Genomic DNA, 27,435 nt, shown 5'->3' with positions numbered 1-27,435 from the left:
ATATCAGGATGTTCAAAACCTAGACACGTCATGCATGATAATTAATTTACTGACTATATGGATATGATACCTGCTTTACTTTGTAAGATGACTGAACAATCCTTAGGGTTTTTTTTTTTTTTTTTGCTTCACAATTAATACTGGAATTAAGCTTTCTGTTTGCATTGCCAAACAGAATTTTATGTGCTTTTATTATATTCCAAATGCATTCTATCTTGCTTTATGTACACATATCTGCCATTATATTGAAATTGAGAGTCGAAATCATATGCTTTTTAATTGTTCAATATTCACTTCTCCTTTGTACAGTGTTTAGCTCATAGTAGATGCTCAATAAGCATTTACTGATTTATATTGACTTAAAGTACCAAATCAATTTGATTTGAAACTGATAAAAATATGCAACATAAATTCAACATTTCAGCCATTAATGTATACAATCCAGTGGCATTAAACACATTCACAATATTGTATAATTATCATCACAACTTATTTTATCACCCCAAACGTAACTTCTTTTATGCTTAAGCAATCATTTTTCATTTGCCCACTCACTTTAACCCCTGATAGCTACAAATCTGCTTTTGTCTTTTTGAATTTGCCTAAGATAGATAGATAGATAGATATTAAATAAATAGAATGAACAGTATTTGGTCTTTTGTGTCTCTCTTCTTTCATTTAACATATTCAAGGTTCACTCATGTTATAGCATATTTCAATACCTCAAGTCTTTTAAAGGCGGAATTAATGTCCCAATGTATGGATACACCATACTTTATTTATCCATTCATTGATTGATGGGAATTTGGAATATTTCTACCTTTGATTATTGTGGGTGGTGTTGCTGTGAATGTTTGCATTCAATTATTTGTTTGAATCCTTGAGTATAATTCATTTGAGTATATACTTGGCAGTGGAATTGCTGGATTATGCAGTATTTAAATGATAAAGGGGTCTGGTGTCCGTGAAATAAGTGTACTTTGTGGTAGATTTCATTAGTGCATTGCTGTTCCTTCCTCTAACAGGAATGTGTGTGTGTGTGTGTGTGTGTGTATTTTTTGTACATATATGTGACTTGCCATGTGAGTAGCAGTGATGTCCCATGGGAGTAATATATTTCTCACTCATGTAACATTGTCTTTATCCTTGTGATTTTCTTTGAATGGTAGAATTGTGACACAGTATGATACATGCCACATCTGAACTGACACTTTGGTAGACACTACCTGGCTTAAATTTTGCTCTTTCTCCTGTCATGAAAAAAATAAAAAATAAAACTACTCTTGATAAAGACTGCTCCTTCAACCTAAATCCAAGGTGAAGAAAACATCTGGAACAGAGCCAAAGATGACAACCTCCTACATGAAACATGAATATGAATCAGCCTTTGTGGTTTTAAGCCACTGAGCTTTTGAGGTTATTTTTGCCCACACAGTAATTCACCAAAAGCTCCCTAATAATGAAATACTGGGTTAAATAGCATAGAACACATTTATTTATTGCAGGTCTTGTCAGTGCCTTAACTGTGTTGAAGTATATTATGAGACTCAAAGGTAGATTATACATACATAGTCTCCTGAATATATTTGAGCTTAGGAATATATGCAGATCTGTGATTCTGGAGCATCCCTGTTGACAAGTGCTAGACCATACATCCCATTCAATCCTGTCCAAAACAACTCTTCAGTATTTCTCTATTTTTATGAAAGTAGGGGACTCTTCTTTTTGTTTCTTACTTAAACTTATATATATGTGTATATATATATATATATATGTATGTGTGTGTGTGTGTGTATCCTTTTGTCATTGGACATTTATGAATCATGTTCTGCCAATGGAGCCCCTTAAGGTTATAATGTCTTTCATTTGCTTTATCTCTAGATCCTACAAAGTACAGTGTCTAACTCTAAGCTAGCAAATGAAAGGACTTTCATAATAGATGTTGAATTGAGTTGTTATACATTTGTATGCCTACTATGATCCAGCTCTGTATGTGTTATCCTGAAAGGAATGCAGAAAATATAAGATACAACTTATCCCCAAGAATCATAATTTACAGCAATGAATCCAAAACAAAATATGTGCCACAGTTAGCAGTCAAGTCTTTTAGCACCATTGCTCTCTCAGGATGTTTTCTTTATTGGGTCTATTTTTTCCCTCATGTCTTTCTGGTCCCTTGTCTCTGACTACTGAGATGAAGTCAAAATAGCTGCAGGTATCAAACTGTGATATTGAGAAACAATGATACAGGTTCTGCTTATGAGAGATGGCTTTAGAGGGGTGAAGCATGCTAAGGATGAAATAGAGGACCCCAATCTGCTCTGAAGCACTTTGTATCTAAATTCATCTTCATTTAAAACCATTTCCTGGATACTCACTAATGTGTGAGAAGATGGAGAAACAGATGAATGACACACTACCTGTTGCATTTAAGGGATTTACAGAGTAGGACATGAACATAAGGTTGTGCAATATGATGCAATAAGTTTTAGACTTTGAGATAGGCACAAGGTATAGTTGGTTGCCAGCAGAGGAGCTACCTGAGACTGCCCAATGCCTCCAGAGAAAGCAATACAAAGTAGGAAAAGAGCAAGAAATTTACATTAATTGAATACCTGTCCTGTACTAACAACTTCCCATATGTTATCTACTTAACACTGCTTTTAACTTCATTGGTACATAATGGGTACAAATTTAATCCTTTGAGATAGGCCATTCTATGAATTTGACAAGCATATATGGTCATATAACCACTGCCACAATGAAGACATGAAATAGTTTATTGAACTTGCACACTAAATCAGTGAGGGAAACTGAGGATCAGATCATTTTAATCTTTTAGCTTTTGCAAGGTCATGCAACTCAGAAGAGCTGGAGGCAAAATATGGATAAGAGAGAACTTAATATGTTTGGAGGACAGAGGCAGTGCTGTGGCCAGGATGTTGGAGAGAAAGGGAGCTTGGTAAAAGAAGGATGTAGAATTATCAGCTGATCTTGGGGTCAAGTAGCACAGAATTTTAGATGCATCAAGTTTGGTTTTTATCATGAATTTTGTGAATAGCTTACATTTTAAATTGAATCAACCTCTTAAAGCTCTAAAAGTATCTGCATGTTGAAATTTTATGCAATTGAATAATGTATGTTGGCTCTCTTATCCTTGGTGATTTCATAATTTAGACTATATTATCTATTTCAAAGCTGAAATTGTCCTTTAGAAGGCTCCCTGTCTCCAATCCCTTTTGTCAATATAAATCCTTCCCTGTTTTTACTTATTCATGTATTGTCTGTCTCTTTCACTAAAGGTTAAGTCCATGAAATCAAGTCCAGGATTTCTAGTTACTTGCCCTTTCTCCAGATCCTAGAACAGTGTCTCAGAGACGTTAGATGCCTGATCAGTCTTTGATTAATAAGTGAATGAACACTAACACACAGTAAAATCATATAATAATCAAGATGAAGAAGATTCTTTTTTAAATTTAATTTTATTTTTATTTTTTGCCAGGTAGAGTTAGACAGTGCGAGAGAGAGAGAGAGGCAGAGAGAGAGAGTTATAGACAGTGTGAGAGAGACAGTGTGAGAGACAGAGAGACAGAGAGACTTGGTTCACTCCCATAATGGCCGCCACGGCTGGCGCTGTGCCGATCTGAAGCCAGGAGCCAGGTGCTTCCTCCTGGTCTCCCATGCGGGCGCAGGGACCCAAGCACTTGGGCCATCCTCCACTGCCCTCCTGGGCCACAGAAGAGAGATGGACTGGAAGAGGAGCAACTGGGACTAGAACCCGGGGTGCTGGTGCCACAGGCAGAGGATTAGCCAAGTGAGCCATAGCGCCAGCATGAAGACTCTTAAAAAATCATCTAGTATAGGAATTGGTAAAGTTTTTCTTTAAATAATGAAGTGGTAAACGTTTTAGCCGTTGTAGGTCACATAGTATCTGCTGCAACTACTCAACCCTTGTATCTACATATCTGTATTCCAGTGAAATTTTTATTTATTTATTTATCTATCTATCTATCTACCTATCTACCTACCTATTTTAAAAGATTTATTTATCTTATTTGACAGGTGGAGTTATAGAGAGGCAAGGGCAGAGAGAGAGAGAGAAAGAGAGAGAGAGAGAGAGAGAGAGAAATCTTCCCTCTACTGGTTCACTCCCTAGATGGCCAATCTGAAGCCAGGAGCCAGGAGTTTCTTCCTGGTCTCCCACATGGGTGCAGGGGCACATGCACTTGGGCCATCTTTTACTGCTTTCCCAGGCCACAGCAGAGAGTTGGATTGGAAGTGGAGCAGCCGGGACTTGAACTGGCGCCCATATGGGATGCCAATACCTCAGGCAGTGGCCTTACCTGCTATGCTGGCAGCTTTACCTCCTCCACCACAATGCCATCCCCTACAGTAAAATGTATTTACAAAAATAGACTGCAAGTCAGTTTGATATGTTGGCCATAGTTTGCCAATGCCTACATCTGTCAGTATATACTAGCTTATGCTGTGCTATAAAACAATTCCTGAATCTCGGTGTTTTATAAAAGTAAATGATCATTTCCTACTCATGCTGCATAGAGGTTGTCAGTCTGTTATAATTCTACCACTCTGGTAGCCTCTGTATGGAATATTACTGGTCTTGTGAACAGAGAAACAGATGAACCCCCTCTGTTGGTTCTTATAGTTTCATTTTGGAAATGACAGCATCACTTACATTCCCATTTCCTTGGCCAAACATGTCATCTGAATTCAGAGGGCAGGAGTGTGTCATTATCTCAAGAGGAGGACATTTCAGGGAGGGGAACCAAATAGGACTTAATGATAATCTAGCATACCACATACCATATGAATCTTGTATTAGAGCAATCCTGTCATTTCTAACTCTGCTTGTACACTTAGAGTGATGAGAAGTCCTCTATCTACTAAAGCAATCTGTCTCACCCTTCAAAATTGCTGATAGTTAAAGAGATTTTAGTTATATTGCCCTGAGTCCCATGTACTATATTTTTCACCTATGGGTTCCAAGTCTACTCCTCAAGATCCTGCAGAATAGATACTGATACTTGTAAACACAAAATATTACTCTTACCAAGAGGGGGCATTTCCTGATTCTTATATTGAGGGAGCCAAAACCCAACTTTTTCTCCCCCAGGTAGCTGCCTTTCTTCATTTCCCAGAGTGTAAATGACCCATCACAGAGACAGGACTGAACTTCTGAATGAGATCATAGCCTTTTTGCCCTTTCTGCACAGTTTCACCCGGTGAATTATCGTCTTATTTTCATTCCACTCCAATGAGCTGTCAGCGATGGATACTGTAATTCACAGCAATAGAAACACAAACAGATGGGTAATTGACCTGCATGCCTTCATTACACTGGAGTTCAGCCTGGCTGTTGGAGCCATAAAGTCCTTTCTATGCCAGTCTGAAATCCCTGGGCTTTCACGAGGAAAGGGAACAAGCCGACTCTTTTCTTTTTTTTTTTTTTTTTTTTTTTTTGCAAAAGGTGCAGTCCTTGTTGTTGTTCTTGCAACCTTGTGCATTTCAGAAATGGACAGAGTTTGACAAGCAGAACTTAGCAGGTACAAGCAACAGCTGGGACTCCTATGGAGCTCAGAGGCATCTACAGGGGGCCACATTCTGATGCAAGCACAGGATAAAAAAAATTTATACTCAACTAAAATAGAACCCTTCAACATTGTAAAGAGTTGGAATTCAATAAAATAGGCCAGAAAAGAACAAGTCCATCAAAATATCACTGTTTTAAATAATTAGGGTACAGAATGAAATAAAACAATACTGGGCAATACCAACCTAGGATAGCTCATAACCCTTGCCTTGAACAAGACTTAGATTGATCCAGAATATTTACCCACGGAACTATCTTTGTTCAAGTTATATACTTTGCCATGATATCCACAACTGCCCTTCTTAATCTGTTCAGACCATATTCACCTTTCAAGATTCCACCCATATCTCACACCCATTATCAGATCTTCCATAGTTATTGTCTGCAGTCTTCTTTCACTTCTATACTAGATCAATATTCAATATTTGAAATATGTTTATAAAACACCTACTAAGTTCCAGCCACAGTACAACTTTTAATGTTGTAACAATTCTCAAATCCTTACTCTCTTTTTCTTGAATTTTGTGCTTAGTTTTGGATCTCCATGTACCCCCTCTGTTTCCTTAGAAGGTGAGGGGCAAATATTAAACCTATGCAACCACTTCTTTTTCTCCTCCAACACTTGGGATTAGAGTAAAAGACCGTACTTGGATTATATCTGCCTATCTTAGGTGCATCTTTAACTTCTAGTGGTTGAAACTTCTTTTCCTGAAAATAAATGCTTCCCAGCCTCACAGAGTAAGGTTAGGTGAACCAGGTTTCTGCTCTAGACAGCTATATTGACATTATCTTTGAAGGTCTCCAAAGATCCAGTGTAGGTTTCCAGGAAAGTTCTGTTTTCACTTGAGTGCCCCCAAATGGTTGAAACTCAACAACGTAGTGAGCGCCATTCCTTTTCGTGAATCTTAGAATCAATCCCTCTGTAAAACTGACAAAAAATGCTGTTCCATCAATGATCCTGTTACTCTTCTTTCAGAATTCTGATCTTCCTTCCGACCAGAACCTTTTCTTCTTTACTCCAGGAAACTCGAGAATAAATGAATAAATAAAGATGAACCTTAATCAGAAAGGAAAGTGATAAACAGTTTGGTTCTCAGCTGGAAGGAGTTTATTGCCCGAAGCCTTTCACATGCTATTTCTGTTTTATACACCACTTTCTGTGGATCTCTCATCCTTTAAAGTCTGTTAGGTCTTGGTTTGAATGCCGCTTCCACTGGGAGAGGGTTTTTGACCACGCCTACTTTGCTGCACGTTAGATGTTCTTCCTCTCTGTTCCTCAAACAACCTCGTATTTCTGGTAGGGTACTGATCTCTGTGCATCTAAGCAGCTTCTGAACATCCTTGGTGTCCAGACATGATGCCTGACAAATAGTGGGAGTGGACTGACATGTGGAGAGAAGAGAGGAAAGAAGGACGGGAGACGAGAGGGAAAGAGGGAAGGGAGGAAAGAAGAAGAGGAGAAAATGAATAAAGGAGGAAGGGAATTAATAGAAGAAAAACAATAGAGTGAATAAATAATGGATAATTTCTGTATTACTTTTTGATACTAGAATACATGAGTCAGTGCAAGGGGGATCTTCCTGAGAAAGAATCAGGCAGTCCAGGCAGTAGATTATGATCTCATGTGGAGTAAATGGAGGAAACATGAGATTTACCGGTGTCTCAGTGTGCCTGGTATGCCAGGGTCTTGGTGCACCTGGGCTGCAATAATAGAGCACTGTAGGCTAGGTAGCTTAGACAAAATATATTTATTTATACAGTCCTTTAGGTTGGAAAATCCAAGATCAAAATGCCCACATTCTGATAAGGTTGCAACCTCTTGGCTTGTATCTAGTGCTCTTCTCGCTATGTACTCACATGGCCTTTCCTTGGTGTGGGCTCATGGAGAGACTCAGCTCTGCTATATCATCTCCTTATAAGGGCATTAGTCTCATCCTGATGACTCCACGCTCATGACCTCATCTAAACCTTATTACTTCCTGAAGGCCCCATCCCCTCGAGTATGACATTGAAGGATAGAGTTACAGTATTCCTGACTGCCAAATTGTGATTTGAGTGCTTTTTGTGCCTCTTCTTTCCTCAATGGTAAATGAGAATTTGAAGATTTGACTTCACAAGTAAAAAGGATAATCTGTGGTGTGGAGAGGCTAAGACATTCCCAGAGGTTGCTCTATGCTGGAGCCACAATGGGTTACTAAGCTAGGAGCTTGTCTCAGTCCCTGGGAGAGATGGAAAGACTGTCAAGTGTTGCAGAACTCAAAATTACTTGATTTGAGTGCTGATTCTGTTACTGTAGCTGTGGGGTTTTAGACCAATTACTTTGTTTTCAGTTCTCACATCCCCAAAGCCTAATGGGTCACCTTTATTTTCAGTTGGAATGAGACAGAGAATGGTTCTTTTATTCAACACATGAGTGCTGGCAGCACTAGGTCTAGCTTTATTTTACACTTTGGGGGTGTGTAGTGGACAGACAGGCTATTCCTTCCCTGAAGCTGACCCTCTAGTGGAGATGGAAAATGCACCATAAAGAACAAACTAACAAGTTAATTTCTTCCAGTAATTAATTACACTGATTATACTGAAGAAGATAGAAGAGGCAGTTTGACTTGGGTGGTCCCAGAAGGTCTGCATTATAGGGAGCCATGCAGGGGTCTGGGGGGAGACTATTCTAGGCACAAGGAAGGACAAACGCAAAGAAGAAAGAAGAGCAACACCAACGTGCTGGAGAGGCTGAGAAAAGGGCAAAGCATCTGGTGTGTTCTCAGTACAGAAGAGAATATTTGGGGATTTGAGGAAGGAGGCAGGCAAGAAAACTGAGATCTCACATCATGTGATGGAGAGGAGAAATAATATCTCAGCACACAAAGGCTGTGCAAAATATAAAAAAAAGTATTGAGAGATGTATATGTTGGGTGAGGCGGCAGGGAGGACTGAGGGGATGGAGCAAGGTGGAAAAGAGAAGGAAGACGGCTTTGTGTCCCTACCTGTCTGATTGCCCACTGACGCTATGGATCAGTGAAGCATTCCACTTTAAAATATAATATGATTTTTAAAAATATAACATGATTTTTAAAAAATGTTAGAGATTGAGGAGGAAAATATTCCATATGTTCAGCGTGGGTGAGTTGGTGTTCAAATGAAACTCAACTCTTGCCTTCCCAGGTTTTTTGAGGCAAAATTTATAAGCTTGGCAATAATAGTGTCTTTTTTCTCTCTCGTTTTTCTGTTTTCCTTTCCCCATGTATATATGTGTGTCTTTGGGAACTGTAGGGACAGACTATTCCACCCCAGCCGGCAGCTGTATATCTTTCAAACTGTGGTTCCACAGGCCAAGTCCCCCTCCAAATTATTTATGACTCCCATTGAAGCCAGCAGGATTCAGGCGCCCATCGAGGAGGTCAGCAATGGGCCTCTTTGTTGGACACAGGTCATCAGGAGATGACTCTGACTGTGACTGCTATGTGAACCTCCGCTGCTGTAGAAATGGTTATGTAACTTTAAACAGTAATGACATTTTGCAGAAAAGTGCTTTTTAATTGCTATGTCTTCATTATTCTTTTTCGAAATTGCCCAGGAGATTCTGCCTCAGAGACAGCTCCGCATGTTCTGAGTTTCCATTTTTAAAGAGCAGACAGTTTTGTGTTTCAGCTGCTCCCAGAAAACCCCCCACCTCAAACTTCATCTGTTTTCAGTTGCCTTAAATGGGGTAGGTAATACTGCCTTTTGTATCCTTGCCAGTGAAAAGATTTGACGCAATTTTCTAAAAATGCTCTCCCCAAATTCCTTTTGGGTTGGGACCAAGAATAGAATATTTTATCCCCTACAAAAGGGAGAAAGAAAATGATGAGCAAGCTAGAAAAATAGGACTGAGAATATAGTCTACAGAGTTCTGTTAAGCAACAGAAACTTAACCCCGATCCATAGATTCAGTTGCCTGTAAGGGATTGGGATCAGCTAAAAATAAATGTTGCTTTGGAAGAGAAAATGGTGATAGAGATAAAATGAATCAATAATGCATACTCTGAAAGAATCATAGGACCAGTTTAGAAGGGACTTTGCAACTTGATTTCTTTTTCCTAACCTTTTGGTATCTGTATCATGTCCCTCTCTGTGTAGTAGCCCTTGTGAGCAGTTACTCAAACTTAAATGGATCCATTGCTCATCAGTATGGAGGTCACCCAGTCTTCGAGCCGTTTGTTGCCCAGTTGTATAGCTCTATCTGCTAGAACATCAAGCATCATATGACATATGCACCTGTCTGAACAATCCTTCCAAAAATGCTAGTTCAACAGTCACAGAATTCTACACCTTCTTCCTTATAAAACTCACAGTACTTGAAGACTACCTTAAGAGTATTTTCTTCTTCTGATTACATATCCAAAGTTATTGTTCCTCATTACCTGAGTGTTTTGTTGGACCTTTGGAAGCTTTAATGAGAGGAATGTCATCATCATCATCGTCACATCAAAAACAAGAATATGTAACATATATTGCTTGCTGCGTGGCAAGAACTGGTCCAGATAATCTGCAAAGATATTTCACTTAGTCCTTTAAGTAACATTCTGATGTAGGAAAGAGTATTTCCCTTTTATAAAATATAAAGTGGAACTTTAGAGAGAGGCTGAGTTATTTGCTTGAGATTAGGTTGTAGAGGAGCCGGCTGTAGTGAGGCCCAGCTCTTGACTGCAGTATTTTGGTTTCCAGCAACAAGGCATGTTGGAGGCACAATATTTTTTCCCCACAATGCCTCTCTTAAAATATTGTGCTTTAGGGCCGGCGCCGCGGCTCACTAGGCTAATCCTTCGCCTAGCGGCGCCGGCACACCGGGTTCTAGTCCCGGTCGGGGCGCCGGATTCTGTCCCGGTTGCCCCTCTTCCAGGCCAGCCCTCTGCTGTGGCCCGGGAGTGCAGTGGAGGATGGCCCAGGTGCTTGGGCCCTGCACCCCATGGGAGACCAGGAAAAGCACCTGGCTCCTGGCTCCTGCCATCGGATCAGCGCGGTGCGCCGGCCGCAGCGCGCCGGCCGCGGCGGCCATTGGAGGGTGAACCAACGGCAAAAGGAAGACCTTTCTCTCTGTCTCTCTTTCTCTCACTGTCCACTCTGCCTGTCAAAAAAAAAGAAAATTAAAAAAAAAATTGTACTTTAGAAATCTATGAAGACAGGTTGAAATGATGGTGCATTGCTGTTTTGTTTGATTTTTGTTGGAAAGAATGCAAAGGAAAGACAAAAATCCAGAAACACAACTGTGGAAAGGAACATGAAAGAAATAATTAGCTTTTTTAGTAATCCTTGATGGGTAGGATTAGGAGGTGTTCCTAAAGCATAGATGAGAAAAAATGTAATATGAATAAGAATATAGTTCTCTTCTACATAGGGGATAATAAAATCATTACTCCTATATGTAATAGAGGATGAAATAGCAGCTCCAAATGTGGTATAGGGAAATGTCCTTGGTGAGAAAGGTTTCATGAGGTATGGCAGTCTAGAATTGTCTGGGTACCATAGGCGATGGTCCACAGTGCTGACCTTTCAAGGACACCAGAGTAGTACTTATACCCAGATAGATCCTTCTCTACCATTGTCTCTCAGGACCAAGAACTAATTAATTATTCTGGTAAAGAGAGAAGGTTGTAAGATATGGTCAAGAGTGCTCATCTCATAACCTTGACCAATCAGTTACCCTTAGTGGTCTTTGGTTTCTTCACATTTAGAGCCAAGAAGTAAACATTAATTATCTTTGAAATTCTCCACTGGTATTTTGTTTTCTATGATCAAACACCATAAAGTAAGTTATTAAAATATATCACTCTATTTATGTCAATCGTACCCTGGAAAACTACCAATGTACAATTGTGATCCATAGGATAATTTCCAAATGCTCAGCCTAAAAAGGATTTTTTCATACTGATTTCTAACTTTTCCTCCTACACCACACCCTCCCCCTTCCAAGCTCATTTCTTTTTCCAAGACTTTCCATGAATGTACATTATGTTTAGTGGAAGAGAAGAGCTGGTAGATTCCAAACACAAAAGATAAGAATAAGGAAATAGAAAGCGTAATTTTTGCTATGATTGGTTTATGCTATATATATATGTGTGAAAGTATTGCCCTGTACCACATAAAAATGGTCAAGTATGACATGTTACAAAAAATAGAATGGGGGCTGCGCTGTGGCATAGCAGGTAAAACCACTGCCTACAGTGCTGGCATCCCGTATGGGAGCAGGTTTGAGTCCTGTCTGTTCCACTTCCAATCTAGCTCTCCACTATGGCCTGGGAAAGCAGTAGAAAATGGCCCAAGTCCTTGAGCCCCTGCACTGTGTGAGACACTCAGAAGAAGCTCCTGCCTCCTGGCTTGGAATTGGCACAGTTCTGGCCAGTGCAGCCATCTGGGAGGTGAACTAGTAGATGGAAGACCTCTCTGTCTCTGCCTCTGCCTCTCTGTAATTTTGCCTTTCAAATAAATAAATAAATCTTTAAAAAATAGAATGTTCTTTTCTGTTCATCTTTTAACATAATCTCTTGCATTTCAACTCACCCAAATTACATCTCTTCCATAAAGGCTTCCATGCCACCCGAGCAATGTTATTTGCACTCTTCTGCTGCCTGATTTCTTCAAATGACTGTCTCTGCTATAGGCCTATAAAGCTGCGTTATGATGATACGTGTCTATGTTTATCCCTGCAGATTCTATTGTAAACTCCCCAAAGGCAAGGTCATGCTTTTGTTTTTGTTTATGTCAACATACCTTGTGCTTAGCTTAGGACTCATGCTTCATAAATGGGGTTCATAAATATTTTGGAAAGGGGAAATGAAGGAAATAAGAAAAGATAAACAATGGTGCTGAGTTTTCTGTAAGTGTTTTCTCCCAAAATGGAGAAGGTTATACCAGATCAAGCTCTAGGATCAGCCCATTTTTATCAGAGTAGGGTATGTGTTTCAGAAATGGACAAGGTCATGACCTGAGAATTTTAAGTGAGAGTGATGCCACTGAGGCCTTGCTGGTCGTCCCCTGTCTGGATTTAGATAGGCTTGGAAAGATGTTGGTTCCAGTACACAGGGAGAAATCTAGCAGCTTCAGATTCCCATGTATCACTTTTGGAAACTGTTAATGAAACACCTTTTTTTAACCTTTTCTATTTTCCCTTCTTGCTATTCTCAAACAGGTCTTCAGATAATCTTCCCTCAGTATCTGCAAGAGAAGTTTGTCCAATCAGCCTTGAGTTACATCATGTGCAATGGTGAGGGAGAATATGTGTGCCATGACAGCCAGTGTCGCTGCCTGTGTGCAGAGGAGTTCCCACAGTGCAACTGCCCCATCACCGACATCCAGATCATGGAGTACACACTGGCCAACATGGCCAAGTCCTGGGCTGAAGCTTATAAGGACCTGGAGAATTCAGGTATGGAGCACAGCTTGGTACTGCTGAATGCATGGCCCTGAGTCAAGTTGAGAAACAGGGAACAAGCCTACGTAGAATTAGGAATTAAAAATCAGTGATCTCAATTCTTTCACTTTGGAGAATCCAGAGCTAGGTTTAGTAGTTTTCATGTAGTAACCACTCAACAAATCTGTATTGAATTCAATAGTGACTTGCATCATCCAATATGTGGTCATTTGTTATATTCAGAAGATAGAGATTCACACCTTGTAAGAAGTCTCTGAAGAGTGAAGAATCAAAGATAGTTTTATTGATTCTTCTGTATCTAGAAACAAATATATACAGATGTTTGTATATAAATATACTATATGTGTGTGTACATGTGTACTTCAAAAAGTTCATAAAATGGAATTAAAAGTGATTTCACATTTCCCTTAAACTTTTTGAAGACTTCTCGTGTATGTATATCTCCAAAGAATTCATGAACTATCAAAGCTTGAAGTTACTTTTTATTTATGATTTAGTTATATCCTGCCTTTCATGGTTGAGAAATGTTAGGAAAAGATGTGCAGACTGATACTAAAAATGTTAGGAAAAGAGATACAGAACAAAGAGGAGGCAGTATATAAATCTACAGCCAGACCAAATTTATTCAGAGAAAATAAATTCATAGAGGTTGGTGACCAATTGCCGGCGTACACATTGATGGAACATGTACCAGAAGGCCCTAACCCCAGGGGTCAGGCCTTCTTATATTTTAGGAGAGCTAGGGACAGGGTAGGGGTAGGGGGCAGCAGGCAGAGGTGAATTCCTGGAACTGGTCTTACAGGTGGTCCTAGGTCCTCCAGAACCTAAGGAAGAATGCAGGGGTGGGGTGTGAAGGCAATAGGGTGTGAGACCCAACTGAGATTCAAGGGCAAGCAATACATTCCAATGTTTATCTTTTGGGCAAAGAGCAAGAATGTCTAAGGCTTATTTATTTGTTCCACTAAAATATTAATTTTAATGGCGGAAAGTCAGTCATAGCATGGGTACAATCCAAGGCTGAATCTGCCTTCTTGGAACTCTATGAGAAAATTAGGCATTAGTTAGATCATGATTCAAATGACTGTGACATTGAATTCAAGGTCAATGCATAAAGAAAGGAGGAGCCATTGTGAACAAATGATATCGAGTCACGGTCAGTGTGGTCAGTGAAGCCAGAAAAGGCCAACTTGAGGGATAGGCAAAAAGAAATCTAAGTACCTGACCTTGGTGATGATATCAGAAAGTGGTAAATGGAGAAAGAGAGATGCCTGATATGGAGGAAGGAGATGGTGTAGGTTATGGACACAGGAAATGTGCAGAGTTACTGAGGTATTTAAATGGAAACATCAGCAGGTTTTGATGTTAGATTGACTATGAGAATTGAAGGGAAGAGGAATATTGAGATGAAATCTAGGAACCTTGTAGACATGCATATTAGACAAGTTGATAGATACTGGTACCTTCCCTGAGCTAGACTGTCCTAGAAGAATTGGGAGGAAGACCTTTATCAAGATACTATCATCTTGAGAATCCTTGACACTTCCAAGAAGAGGAGCCTAATAGGTAGTTAGACTAGAATATGTGCTCTGTTAAATAAATGGACTTCCTTATAAAGCATTACTGTTTTTCAAAACAACTTTATATTCCTTAAGTCTGTTATCAGCAGTATTAAAGTAAGCAGTGATATTCCCATATCATAGAGGAGAGAGGACATAAAGCTTATGTCTTCCCCAGGGTGACACAGTAACTGACGGTGCTGGTAATAGAATCCCAGATTCCAAATCCAGTGCTCACAGCAGCTTTTGTAACGTTAATTCTATTTTACCCCCCAGGCCTTAGTTCCCTCATCTGATAAATGAAGGGACATGTTTATGTTTTTAATATTTGAATTTATTTAAGTTTTTATCCAAGAAGCCCTTTGATCAAACAAAATCTTACCTCGGAGCCACTGTGTACCACAGAGAAAAGCAGAGCTCTGCGGAGCAGCATTTTCAAATGACTGGTTTCCATGAACTCTGAGTCCCCAGCCAGCTTTGAGAGCCCAGGATGCATCAAGGATTCTGCTCTTATAGGGTCATGCAGCTCAAAGGAAGCTGTGATGCCTTATGAACCTGCATTCATTAGTTCGTTTAAAATTCTGGGAATTCGTGAAATAAAAACATTTGTGATGGAAACACATTATGATAATTACTTAGCCTCCAACAAAAGAAGAATTTAATGGAATGTTTTTCAAAAGTGATTCTAGTGGATGCTACAAAGCAAAGGGGAAGCAAGCTGTGTGCACAAGGAGTAGGGATCTTTAGCATACCCTCCTAATTCTCAAAGAAAAGGCACCACTTTGAATAGGTGCACCAGGAAACAGAAAGCCAAGAAGCTGCAGAATAATCTGAGTAAGCCAAGAAATGATTTATGTCACAGTTTCCCCACAAGGCATACAATCCTTCTAGGTATTCTGTGTTTATCCACTTGGAGTGGCTTTACCCATTCAGGCAAATCCATCTATCAGTGTATCTGTGGCTTCTGTGTGTATGTGTTTGTGGTAGTGGGGACGGGGATGGGGGAGTTTGTCTCTTCATTTGGAGCCCTTATTTAATCTTAAAGATCAGGGTGATCTGGATGGATTAATGACCAGCCCAAAGCAAAAAAAAAAAAAAAAAAAAAAAATTGATTCTCTGACAGCTCCGGAGTGTTGGTGTAGAAAGAGAACCTAGTTTCCATTCACAAATGGAGGTCTATGCCCTTTCTTTGCAGCGGGGAGCTCTTCTACTTTTAGTAAAGAAAATAAAACATTCAACTTTTAAGTTCTGTTTTCATATGAGACTGAAATTCAGGTTGATTGGAAGGACTGCTATTCCCTTTGAGATTGATAGAGCCCTCTGTAAGATGAACTGCAACGATTCATGCTGTGAAAATCAGTCAGGCCAAACAGTGCCAGGTCATTCTGATGGGTCTTCTGCTTTCGCCTAGCTCACTGAATAAATCAATCAGTGCAGCATCCTGTGTTATCCTGTCAATCCTTTGCTACTATCCACCCAGTACTGTCCAGGTGTCAGGAACTGTTTGGGCAGGTATCATCCTATGTCACTTTCTAAAAATTTGGATTAGGTACAATTACACGTCTTTGTCACATGGGGAAACTGAGGCCTTAAGAAAATCAGTATCCTGCATCTGTTTAGTGGTCCAGAAGTGATTTGATTTTCTGTAATATGGAGGCTGAAGTCTTCTGGGAGTCAGAGACTCATGCTTTTGGCAATTTTTATGATTTTCCCCCAATTCACTGAGCCTCAGGATTGCCTTCAGCATGTGTTGAATAGAAGTATAATTATTAAATAAGAATAAAGTGTTTTGACCATACTAGAACCATAATTTTGCCATCTACTCACTCTGATTTGGACCAAGTGAGCTAACTTTGCCTTAGCTTCTACCAAATGGGAACACTAAATGTACCCGCCTCAAAGATTTACTGTAAAAATCAGTTTTATGTTTTAGGTGGTTTGAACCACCTGGCACTGATCAAGAGCTCTGAAAGTATTTTTTTTTTTTATTTAAAAAGAAGATTTTATTTATTTACTTGACAGGTAGAGCTACAGACAGAGAGAGATCGAGAGACAGAGAGAAAGGTCTTCAGTGCATTGGTTCACTCCCCAAATGGCCACAATGGCCGGAGCTGGGCCTATCCGAAGCCAAGAGCCAGGACCTTCTTCCAGGTCTCCCACATGGGTGCAGGGGCCCAAGGACTTGGACCATCTTCTACTGCTTTCCCAGGCCACAGCAGAGAGCTAGATCAGAAGAGGAGCGCCTGGGACTAGAACCAGCACTCATATGGGATGCCAGCATTGCAGGCAGAGGCTTAGCCCACTATGCCACAGTGCTGGCCCCTGGAAGTGTTTTTTTAAATAAAATGAATGCACAATATACCAGAAATTCCCTTGTAGGTTCTATAATGCAAAGTAAAAGGTTTAAGCTATAAATACATATTTTTAAAGATTTCTTTGTTTAAAAGGCAGAATTAGAGACACAGAGAGAGAGAGAGTGAGAGAGAGAGAGAGAAATCTTCTATATGCTTGATCGTGTTCCGAATATCCACAATGACCAGGGCTGGGCCAGGCTGAAGTCAGGAACCAGGAGCTTCTTCCAGGTCTCCTATGTGAATATAGGGGCCCAAGCACTTCGGCCATCCTCTGCTGCATTCGCCTCTGCTTCTCAGTTCATTAGCAGGGAGCTGGATTAGAAGTGGAGCAGTCAGGACTGGAACCAGCAGCCGTATGGGATGCCAGCATTGCAGGTGCGGCTTTACTGCCTATGCCAAAACACCAACCTCTATATACACATATTTTTAAAAAAATCTATCCAGTGGCCTATTTTACTGGAAAATGACCAAGCCCTTCTTCAACTTTCCCAGTAGTTGGTGGAGAATGGGGGCATGGGAATGGTGTAGAGTATTAGATTGGGAAATAACAGCTCAGGTTTCAGAACAGACTCCAGTCAGTCATTGGCTAGTTTACCTTCAGAAAATCATTTCCCTACTCTGAGCTGCAGCTTCCCTCTCCTACATCTAGAATGAGAAATCTGAACGGGAGAGTTTCTAAGGCTGTTGTACATGCTAATAGCCTGAAATGCAGCATCACAAATGGAGACTGAAACCTGCATCCAGGAGCCCCAGGCGTTTGTCCTCATCTCTTAGAGTTTTCCAAAATGTGTGATGATGTTAGGTGGTGCACACATACAACTTCAAGTACCACTTAAATCACTGAGTGGGGAGGTTGATTCATTTCAGTTCTGTCAGACCTGCGGATTACATCAAAGAGAAAGTTTCAGTTCGGTGCTAATATGCCTTTAACACCTCTCTAACAGTTGTTAATTTCCTATATTTCAAAGTGAAAGCAGGCATGGGGGTTTGATCACTTAGCAGGCAACAGTTTCTGATTCGAATTTATTAACATTGTTTTCATCATATTTATTTTTGCAGCTACCATTCTACTGAAGGCATGCAAGAGTAATTTTCTATGTAGAATTAAATAGAATAGGGTTTTCCAAAAAGTAGTTATTTGATTCAAAGAAAATATTAAGTAAATGCAAGTTACTCTTAATATAAAGTTGGTATTCAAAGGACAGAAGTTGGAGAGGTGCTTTCTTAAGCAAGGATGCACTGTGCAGAGTCACTCTATTAAAAAGCATGGGTGGGACAGGTGTTTGGCCCAACAGTTAAGATGTGGTTAGGATGCCTTCCTTCCCATATCTGAGTGCCTACGTTCAAATTCTGGTCCTGCTTTAGCTTCTTGCTAATGTGTCCCCTGGGAGGCATCAGGTGAGAGCTCAAGTTGTTGGATGCTTGTCACCCATGTGGAAGATGTGGATTGAGCTCCTGATTCCTGACTTCAGCCCTGGCCTGTCCCTAGCCTTTGTAGGCATTTGGGAAGAGAAGCAGCATATGTGAAAATCTCTCTGTGTCACATAAATTAAATTTTTAAAAAATGCACAGTGATTTTTCCCTGCCTGGTAGGAGCAGGGCAGTCTAGTGCAATGATCTACTGATGTATGTGCCATGGATGCCCTGGCTTTCTTTGGTTTCCCTGCATTTTTAACAGGTGAGACTAAGTGTTAGAGGAGACTTCACTGTGAATTGTCCTGCCTAGCCCTTCTCTCTTGGCTTTTGTCTCTTGCTAGATGAGTTTAAATCATTTATGAAGCGTCTCCCCAACAACCACTTCCTGACCATTGGGAGCATCCATCAGCACTGGGGCAATGACTGGGACCTGCAGAACCGCTACAAGCTCCTGCAGAGTGCCACCGAGGCTCAGAGGCAGAAGATCCAGCGTACTGCCCGCAAGCTCTTTGGTCTCAGTGTCCGCTGCCGCCATAATCCCAACCACCAGCTGCCCAGAGAGAGGTCAGTGCTGCCACATCCTTCGCCTCCTCCACCCCCGCAGGCACCTACCTGGCTTTAGCTTACACTGGCTTGCGGCAGAGGGACGTGCGATGTAGATGGTGCATGGGGGAGTGTTTAGCAAGACCTTGCATGGTCCAGACCAACCACTTTCTGGATCATTTCTAGCTTTGCATTCACCTACTGCTTCAGGCCACATTGGATTTTTGCATTGTTTCCTGATTATACAGTTGCCTGCCATACTTACAAGTTCTGCATTAACAAATTCAACCAATTGTAAATTTAGAGTATTTGAAAAAAAAAAGTGTGTCTGCACTGAATATATGCAGACATTTTTCTATTCATTATACCTTAAAAATGCAGTATAAAAGTTATTTACATAGCATTTACATTATATTAAGTATTACAAGTAATTTAGAGTTGATTTCAAGTGTGCAGGAAGATTATATGTAGGTTATATGCAAATATTACATCATGTTGGGTAAGGGACTTGAACATCCATGGATTTTGGTATTCTTGGGGGGGTCTTTGGAACCTATCTCCTGTGGACACAGAGCAATGACTTCATGAGCTTTCAGCCTCCGTGTTTTCTCTGAGTAAAGGAACAAATGCCCTAACACACTATGTGGTATTATTCTGGTTGCTTAGAATGTATTATTTCTGTTGAAAATTATTTGGCAAAACATTTTTTGGCATTTCCGTCTTTGTGGTGAAGAAACTGGGTTAAAGGACTAATCAATTAACTTTTTTACTGAGGGCCTTGGATCAGGACCTGGAATAGTGTGAAATGAATGAGGCACCTACAATGCGTAATTTAAAGAGGCATTCCCACATCTGCATCCTTGAGTACATAGTCCTCACCCAAAGTGAAAGCCTCCTTAATGCCTCCTTGCCTAACTTGCCCCACCTGGTCTCAGGTCTGTTCTAGATAAGCCACTTGCTCTGAGAGATGGTGGAGAACAGGGATGAACTTGACGGGCCCCTGCCTGTACAAAATTCACATTTACTACCCTCTTAAGGGCTCACAGGGAGAAACCCAGACTCCAATCCAAGTCTTTCCAACTCCATTCTCCCAGGAGACTTCTGATGTTCAGCTGAGAGTTTTTGGAGGCAGAGTCTTCAGGGTTTCTACAAGACATCAAGAAGGCAGATCTCAGCCCTCTCCACCCTGCTTCAGCCAGCACAGCTCTGCTTTCCTTTGTTCTGTACTTGGGAGTTCTGTCTTCAGTTTCATTGGAAGAAATGAAAAATTTATTCTTAAAAAGATGCAGCCATGTGACACTTACATTGCAGGGTCTGTGTCAGCCACATACATGTATGTGCCGTTGTGCATGTACAGACCAGAAAACTGAAGTTCAGGATTTTCAAGTAATGGGTCCAAAGTTATACTGTAAGTGGATTGACATTGTCTCAGGGGACATTGGATTTGTTGGAAGACATGTGTGATTGTCACAACAGGGAACTGAAAGATATTGCATGGATGCATGGGGCAGTTTCCACATCAAAGAATTTGGTCACCAAAAGTCAATGGTGCTGAGGTTTAGCAACCCTGAGAGAGGATGAAGCAGTGTTGCCTAAATCTGTAAGGCTCCCTCCTCCTCTTAACCATCAGTTCTGCCGAACTCAAGATTTAAAATAAACTTCACTCTTCTTTTTTTTTAAGATTTATCTATTAATTTGAAGGGCAGAGTTACAGACAGGCAGAGAGAGAGGGAGGGAGAGAGAGAGAGAGAAGAGAGAGAAAGAGATTGAGGTCTCCAGTCCACTGGTTCATTCCCCAGATGGCTGCAACATGGAACAGCTGGAGCTGTGCTGATCCAAAGCCAGAAGCCAGGAGCTTTTTCTAGGTCTTTAGGAGGGTGCAGGGGCCCGAGGATTTGGGCCATCTTCTATTGCCTTCCCACAGCAGAGAGCTGGATCAGAAGTGGAGCTGCTGGAACTTGAACCGGCACCCATATAGGATGCCGGCACTGCAGGTGGTGGCTTTACCTGTTAATGCCATAGCGCCGGCCCCGCAACTGTACTTTTCTAACCAGTCCCTTCAACTTAACCACTCCCACCACATACCCTTTACTCATTTTCCCTGATGTGGAATTAATGCTACATGAAGTCTTTCTGATTGCAGCAGCCAATACAAAGGGCTTCTTGTTCTCAGCCCCCATTTATCTAGAACCGTTTAGCATACTTTCTTCCCCCTTTTTCATTATGAAGCCTCACCCTGTTCTGTGCTCACCTGCCTTTTCTGCATTCCCTTCAATGCTGAGCCCACAGCTTCGCACCTTGGTTGTGGTAATTGTTTCATGAATCAAATAGAAATTCTTCTGCCCTTGCTTACTGTGGCAATGCTGCTAACCCAGGAACTAGGTATCCAGTATCCAGTCACAAAATGACTTTCTTGTCACATGCAGAAAACTGCCACTGTGAGTGAGGCTCTGATGTAGCTTCTGTTTTTGATGCATCAGGCACCTGTCATGTGACTGGTGTCAGGCCCTATGGGAGATTTATACACACAGTTAAGAATGCTGTGAAAGATGTCTTTGACAGTAAGTGGGAAGGCTTGTGTTGACAACAAGGAAAAATTCGCAATATGTGTTCTTTTGTGAGGGCCACCATAATAAAGTACTATGGTCTCAGTGGCTTAAACAACATAAATTTATTTTTTTCCACAACTGTGGTGGCCAGAAATCCAAGATTGAAGTCTAGACAGGGTCAGTTTCTCCTAAGATCTGTCTGTGGCTTGCTGAGGGTCAGCTTTTCCCAGTGTCATCACGTGGTCATCCCTGTGTGTGCCTGTGTCCTAACCTCCTTTTCATGTGGATTATTTTAATTTAATCACACATTGGCAGCCCTTATTTCCAGAGACAATCTTGTTCTGAGGTACTGGAGTTTAGGAATTCAACATCTTAATTTTGGGCAGGGGAAGACCGGGGTATATTATTCAGTACGTTACACCCTTAGAGGTGGCATGATCAGATCAGGAGGTGAAGCACTGACCAAGCTGGATATAAATCTGGTGGGAACAGTTAACCACTGCAAGACTTCAGACAGATCCACTTGTCTGTTTTATAGATAGCATCACAGAAAATGGAGTGTGGGGTCCAGTGGTCCAAAGGCCATTGTAACTGGAAGGCACATTTATTAGAGGTGCGTATCTCAGAGCACAGAGTATCACAGGCAGTCTATATAGAAGGTAACTAGACCAGCTTGAGAAGGAATTGTAAAGAAAGAGAGTGGAAGCCGGTATGGGGAAGAACACAGGGTAGAATCAGGAGACCTAGATTTGAGGTGGTATCTACCATTGGTGAGCTGGGCGACGCAGACACATCCATTTACTCTTCTGAGCACAGGTGTCCTCCTCTACGAATGAGTCTGCTCTTCTTGTGTAGATAGCTGGATACGTCCACCACTGAGACTTTCAAAAAAGAACTCTCCCTGTATTGTTCGCTGTCCTCCTAAATGAGAAAATTTGTCCTACTCATAATATTGTTCTCATCTGGAGAGGTGTCTGGAGGTCCACTATTGGAAAGTCACTCGATTAGATTCATTTAAGGAGTACCGACTGCTAGACACTGGCTGGGGAGGAGGAGGAGGATGCAGGAAGTAGGCTCTGAAGCCCCCGAGGAAAGCTGACCTTCTTTGGTGTGGCTGTGGGCTGCTTCCTGACATCTGATTCTAAGGCTTTAATGAACATTTCTCACACCTGCAGGGCACCTCTCTGCTGCAGAGCAGTGTCAGACAGAGGTGCTAACACTGGGAACCCTGGGCCACCTCTAGCTGAGCAGGTTGATATTTGCAAATGAACTGATTGCTTGGCTTCAATTTGTCTGCTTGCTGAACTCCATGGGAGATGTGTATACTGAGCAGGTGCAGTTCCTGTGACAGGCACCACAGAGAGTTTAACTTGTTTCGCAAAGAGGTGCCCCTGTTGAGGCAGAGTAGGGGAGGGAATGAGGAGACATGGGGTACTGGCTATGCAGGAACTGATTGTAATCCTGACTCCATCGCTTATTGGCCTCATTTTCTGTGAGTCCTTGCACCGCATTTCCAACATAACGTAACAATACTTACCTTCAGGTTAAGAATAAAGGTTGTGATTTTAAAACTTAAAGAGCCTAGTAGAGTGCCTGACTCAGGTAAAAGGCAAGGAGAGTGAGTGAGAGAGGGAGATAACTGTTGCTCCACATTTGTACTCTAAAGGTCAGGCACTGTTCTAAGCATTTTGTGTGAATTAACTAATTTCCTCCTTACCATGTCCTCACAACCTAGGTACTTTTACTATTCTTGTTTAGCTGGTAAAGGAATTGAGACATGAAGAGTTTTATAATGCACCCAAGATCAATAAATACTAATTTATTTTTATGTCATAAAGAGGTTTACCTGCAAGAGTTAGTGAGAGATCCACTATAAACACCTGAACTTGATTTTAAGGCTCGCTAGCTACTTAATATTGGGCTCTAAGGCAAAAAGTGTTGGTCATCTATTGATGCAAAACAATTCACCCAAAACTTATTATCTCAAAGCAGTACAATATTACCATCTCTCATGATTCTGTAGGTTGACTTGGCAGGATTGGCGGTCTCTCAATTTGGCTAGGGCTTGCGTCACCTGAGGCCTTTGCCTGGGCCCAAGCCTCCAGAAGAGCTTACTTCCAGACCTGGCAGTTGATGCTGGCTGTCAGCTGGGAGCTTGGCTGATGCTGTCAACAGAGTGCTTACACATGCCATCCCCATGTGGCCTGGGCTCCTTGCAGCCTGCCAGCTGGGCTCAGAGATGCAGCATCCTAAGAACAAAAAGATGCTGGAAATGTTCTTACAACTTAGCCTTGGAAATCAGACAGCATCATTCTTGTCAGGTCTGTTGTTCAAAAGCTGAGCCCATATTCAAGGGTAGGAATATTGGGAGATTTCATTGTGGGGACAGGAAATATTTTTCTTTCTTTCTTTCTTTTTTGAGATTAGGTATGATAGGAAAAATTTAGTATAATTAGAGCCAGTCAGAATATATATAAAATAAGATTAACACAGGGGCCAGCATTGTAGCACAGTGGGTTAAGCTGCTGCCGACAATGCCAGCATCTGTATAAGTGCCTGTGTGAGTCCTGGTTGTTCTACTTCTGATATAGCTTCCTGATAAAGTGCCTGGGAAAGGAAGTGAAGATGGCCCAAGTGCTTGGACCCTGTCACCTCTCTGGGAGACCCAGAAGGATTTCCAGGCTCCTGGCTTCAACCTGGCCCAACCCCAGCCATTGCAGCCATTTGGGGGGTAAACTCTTAGATGGAAGATTTCTTCTCTCTCTCTCTCTCTCTCTCTCTGTAACTCTGCCTTTCAAATAAATAAATTTTGAAAAGAAATAAGACAGTAACAATTATAATTATAAGGCAATGATAACTGTTTTAAACATAAGCCAGTACTGTGGCATAGTGGGCTAAAGACTCTGCCTGCAGTGCCAGCATCCCATATGGGCGCCAATTCAAGTCCTGGCTGCTCCTCTTCCCATCCAGCTCTCTGCTATGGCCTGGGAAAGCAGAAGATGGCCCAAGTCCTTGGGACCCTGCACCCACATAGGAAACCTAGAAGAAGCTCCTGGCTCCTGGATTCAGATTGGCTCATCTCCTACCATTGTGGCCATTTGGGGAGTGAACCAGCAGATGGAAGACCTCTCTGTTTCTACCTCTCACCATCTGAAACTCTACCTCTCAAATAAATAAGTAAAAATGTTTAAAAATTTTATTTATTTGAAAGGCAAAATGAGAGAGTGACAGAGCATGAAAGTACATGAAAGACATCTTCTATCCATTGATTCACTGCTCAAATGCTGCAGTACCTAGGGCTGTGCCAGGCAGAAGCCAGGAGTACTTGGGCCAATATTCACTGCCTCCCAAGTACATTAGCAGGAGGCTGGATCTGAAGCATGAAGTAGTGGGACTTGAACTGGCACTCAGATATGGAATGCAAGTATCCCCAGGGTAGGCTTAATATACCGTGCCATTATGCCCATCCCAATTACTACTTTTTGAGTAGTTATTATAACAGGTGATAGAGATGGCTATGTATCCAGACATATTCTGGGATCAAAGTTCCTAGGTTCAAATCCCAGCTTTGTAACCTGCTCACATTGTAATTTTACGAAAAATTTCTGGCATCTCTGAGCCTCTGTTTCCCCATCCTTAAAATAGGGCTAATACAGTATGGAGATATTTCAGAAATCTGAATATAGACCTACCATATGATCTAGCCATCTCAGTCTTGGGAATCTATGCAAACCCAGAGAATCAGTATATGAAAGTTATCTGTACCTACATGTTCATTGTAGCACAATTCACAAAAGCTAAGATATGGAATCAACCCAGATACCCATCAATTGTTGACTGGATAAGAAATTATGGTATATATACACTATGGAGTACTACTCATATGTAAAAAAAATGAAATCTTGTCTTTTGTAACAAGATGGATGCAATTGGAAACCATTATACTTGGTGAAATAAGCCAGTCCCAAAAAGACAGATATCACATGTCTTCCCTGATTCGAGGTAACTGATAGAGTATCTGAAATGTAATGTATTGGGTGAAAAGACATTTTGAAATTTGTTGATTATTTAGGGTGCTTGTCTCTTCTGTTGAGGAACAGTGGGTTTTATTTTGTTTGTTTTTTTCTTGTCTTCATATTATTTGTTGAACATTTTACTTGGTATTGGGTTAACCATATGATCATTAAGTAAACTGAAAATAGATCTTTGTAACAATTAAGAGTGGGAATGTGAGAGGGAAAAGGGGGAAGGGCTGGAGCATGGGTGGAAGGGAGGGTAGAGGGGGAAGTGTCACCATGTTCATAAATCTGTATATATGAAATACATGAAACTTGTGTAACTTAAATAAAATTGTAAAAAATGCTGTAAAAATAGGGCTAATAATAGTGCCTATATCATAGGGTTGTTTTGAAGACAAAGTGTCTTAGCCCATTATAAAGTACTTGGAAGAGTGACTGACACATAGAAGACATTATAAACATACTTTTCTTCTTATTTTTTCAGGCACCAATATCTGTCATATAAATTTCCAAGTACACAGTAATTACCTGTGAGACTGAGTGTTGATGACATATTTTTTCATGTAACCCTTGTGAGATCTCTCTGCTAAGTTTATTTTATAGATGAATGGACTTATGAGGCAGACATGTTATTTATCCAAAATCACATGGCAAGTAGGCAGCAGGGTTAGAATTATCTTGACCACGATTGATAGATTTGAGATCAAGACCTATATAAGAGCAATAAGAGCCTATATTGTCCAAGTAGGATGAGGCAGTAAAGGGAGGGCTGTCCTATGGTTGGAGAATCTTAGTTTGAGTAGTAGTGATGCCAAAAGTAGTGTTAGAACATCAAAGTTGGGAATGGTGAGCCAAGATTGGAGTTCATAGGCCTTATTTTTGTATGTTGAGATTCAGGCCCTTATTCCTAGCTCTGAATCGACTCTGGATCCCAAGCATAGAACCTAGCAACACATTACCTATAAGTACTGAGAAGAGGTGAAGTCCCATACAGGTCAACTGCATAAATCTTTTCTAAGAGCTGCCCATTTGCCAGGCTCTGGAAGCATCAGGGAATAAATTAAATCCATCTCACTTCAAGGCTGGGGCTTGTAGAGAGGAGGGCAGCAACATCATTTCTGAATACACTTGCTAATGAGGAATTCAACACCCAAAGAAATAGTTATTGGTAGCCAGTAATATGTTAAGTTCTCTCTGAGGTCCTTGGGACACTGTGGTGGTCTTCTGTTAGCATTTAGGAGGGCTAATCCGAGTTTCAGACCACAGAATTATGCAATTGAATATGTCAATGGAATCCATAGGAAGGCTCCTGTGTCTCCTCATCAGCAGATCTCAATGTTATACAGTTATAAATGGGGGAAAGACAGAAGATGGACTCTGAGTTTGGGTCCTGCTCTTACTGGACACTGAGACATTTTAAGCCTTGGTTTTCTCATCTGTAAGATGGATATAACAATTATTTCCTGCCTACCTCAGAGGGTCACTGTTGGTTTCACCAACCATAGTATGTAAACTTGTGAAGTCTTAGTGCTGTGTCAAAAAGGACTGTGCAAGCCAGGTACACTTGAAAGCCACACTCATAGAAAAGGGAATGGGACTGAGTTTAGGGTCAGGGCAATATTTAATAGTTAACAATTTTAAAGTATTCATTCTGCACTAGGCACCATTCTGTGCACTTTTACCTCACTTAGCTATCATAACAATCCTATCATATAGCACTAACTCCTCTTTATGAATGGGGAAGTTAAGGAACAGAGTTGTTAAATTGCTGAAGATTGTGCAGCAGGTAGGAGGCACAAGTGAAACCTAGGTATAATCCTTGTCTGTTATCCTGTTCTACCTGTCCCTGAGGCAAGATAGTCCAAGGTATAAAAACTGCATTGTGATAGAAACTGCTTCTTATTGCAAAAAGGAGAGGAAGGAAGGCAGAGGAGGAAAGAGGGAGCCAGCAAGGAGAGGAGAGGAAGAGGAAAATAGGG

The 27,435-nt window shown here is 41.0% G+C and overlaps 1 protein-coding gene across 1 annotated transcript in view; it reads left to right on the top strand.

The window, feature by feature from the left end:
- The window catches only part of BRINP1 (BMP/retinoic acid inducible neural specific 1), a 208,685-nt gene that overhangs the window by 155,417 nt on the left and 25,833 nt on the right, over nucleotides 1-27,435 (top strand). Inside the window, exons 6-7 of the mRNA XM_002720507.5 lie at nucleotides 12,777-13,013; nucleotides 18,687-18,909. Coding sequence (XP_002720553.1) covers nucleotides 12,777-13,013; nucleotides 18,687-18,909 — 460 coding nt within the window. The remainder of the gene's footprint in view (nucleotides 1-12,776; nucleotides 13,014-18,686; nucleotides 18,910-27,435) is intronic.

The sequence above is a fragment of the Oryctolagus cuniculus genome, chromosome 1, assembly GCF_051225735.1.
Source record: "Oryctolagus cuniculus isolate XC-2025 breed Fujian yellow rabbit chromosome 1, ASM5122573v1, whole genome shotgun sequence".
Lineage (NCBI taxonomy): Eukaryota > Metazoa > Chordata > Mammalia > Lagomorpha > Leporidae > Oryctolagus > Oryctolagus cuniculus.
This window is presented reverse-complemented; position numbering and strand designations above follow the sequence as displayed.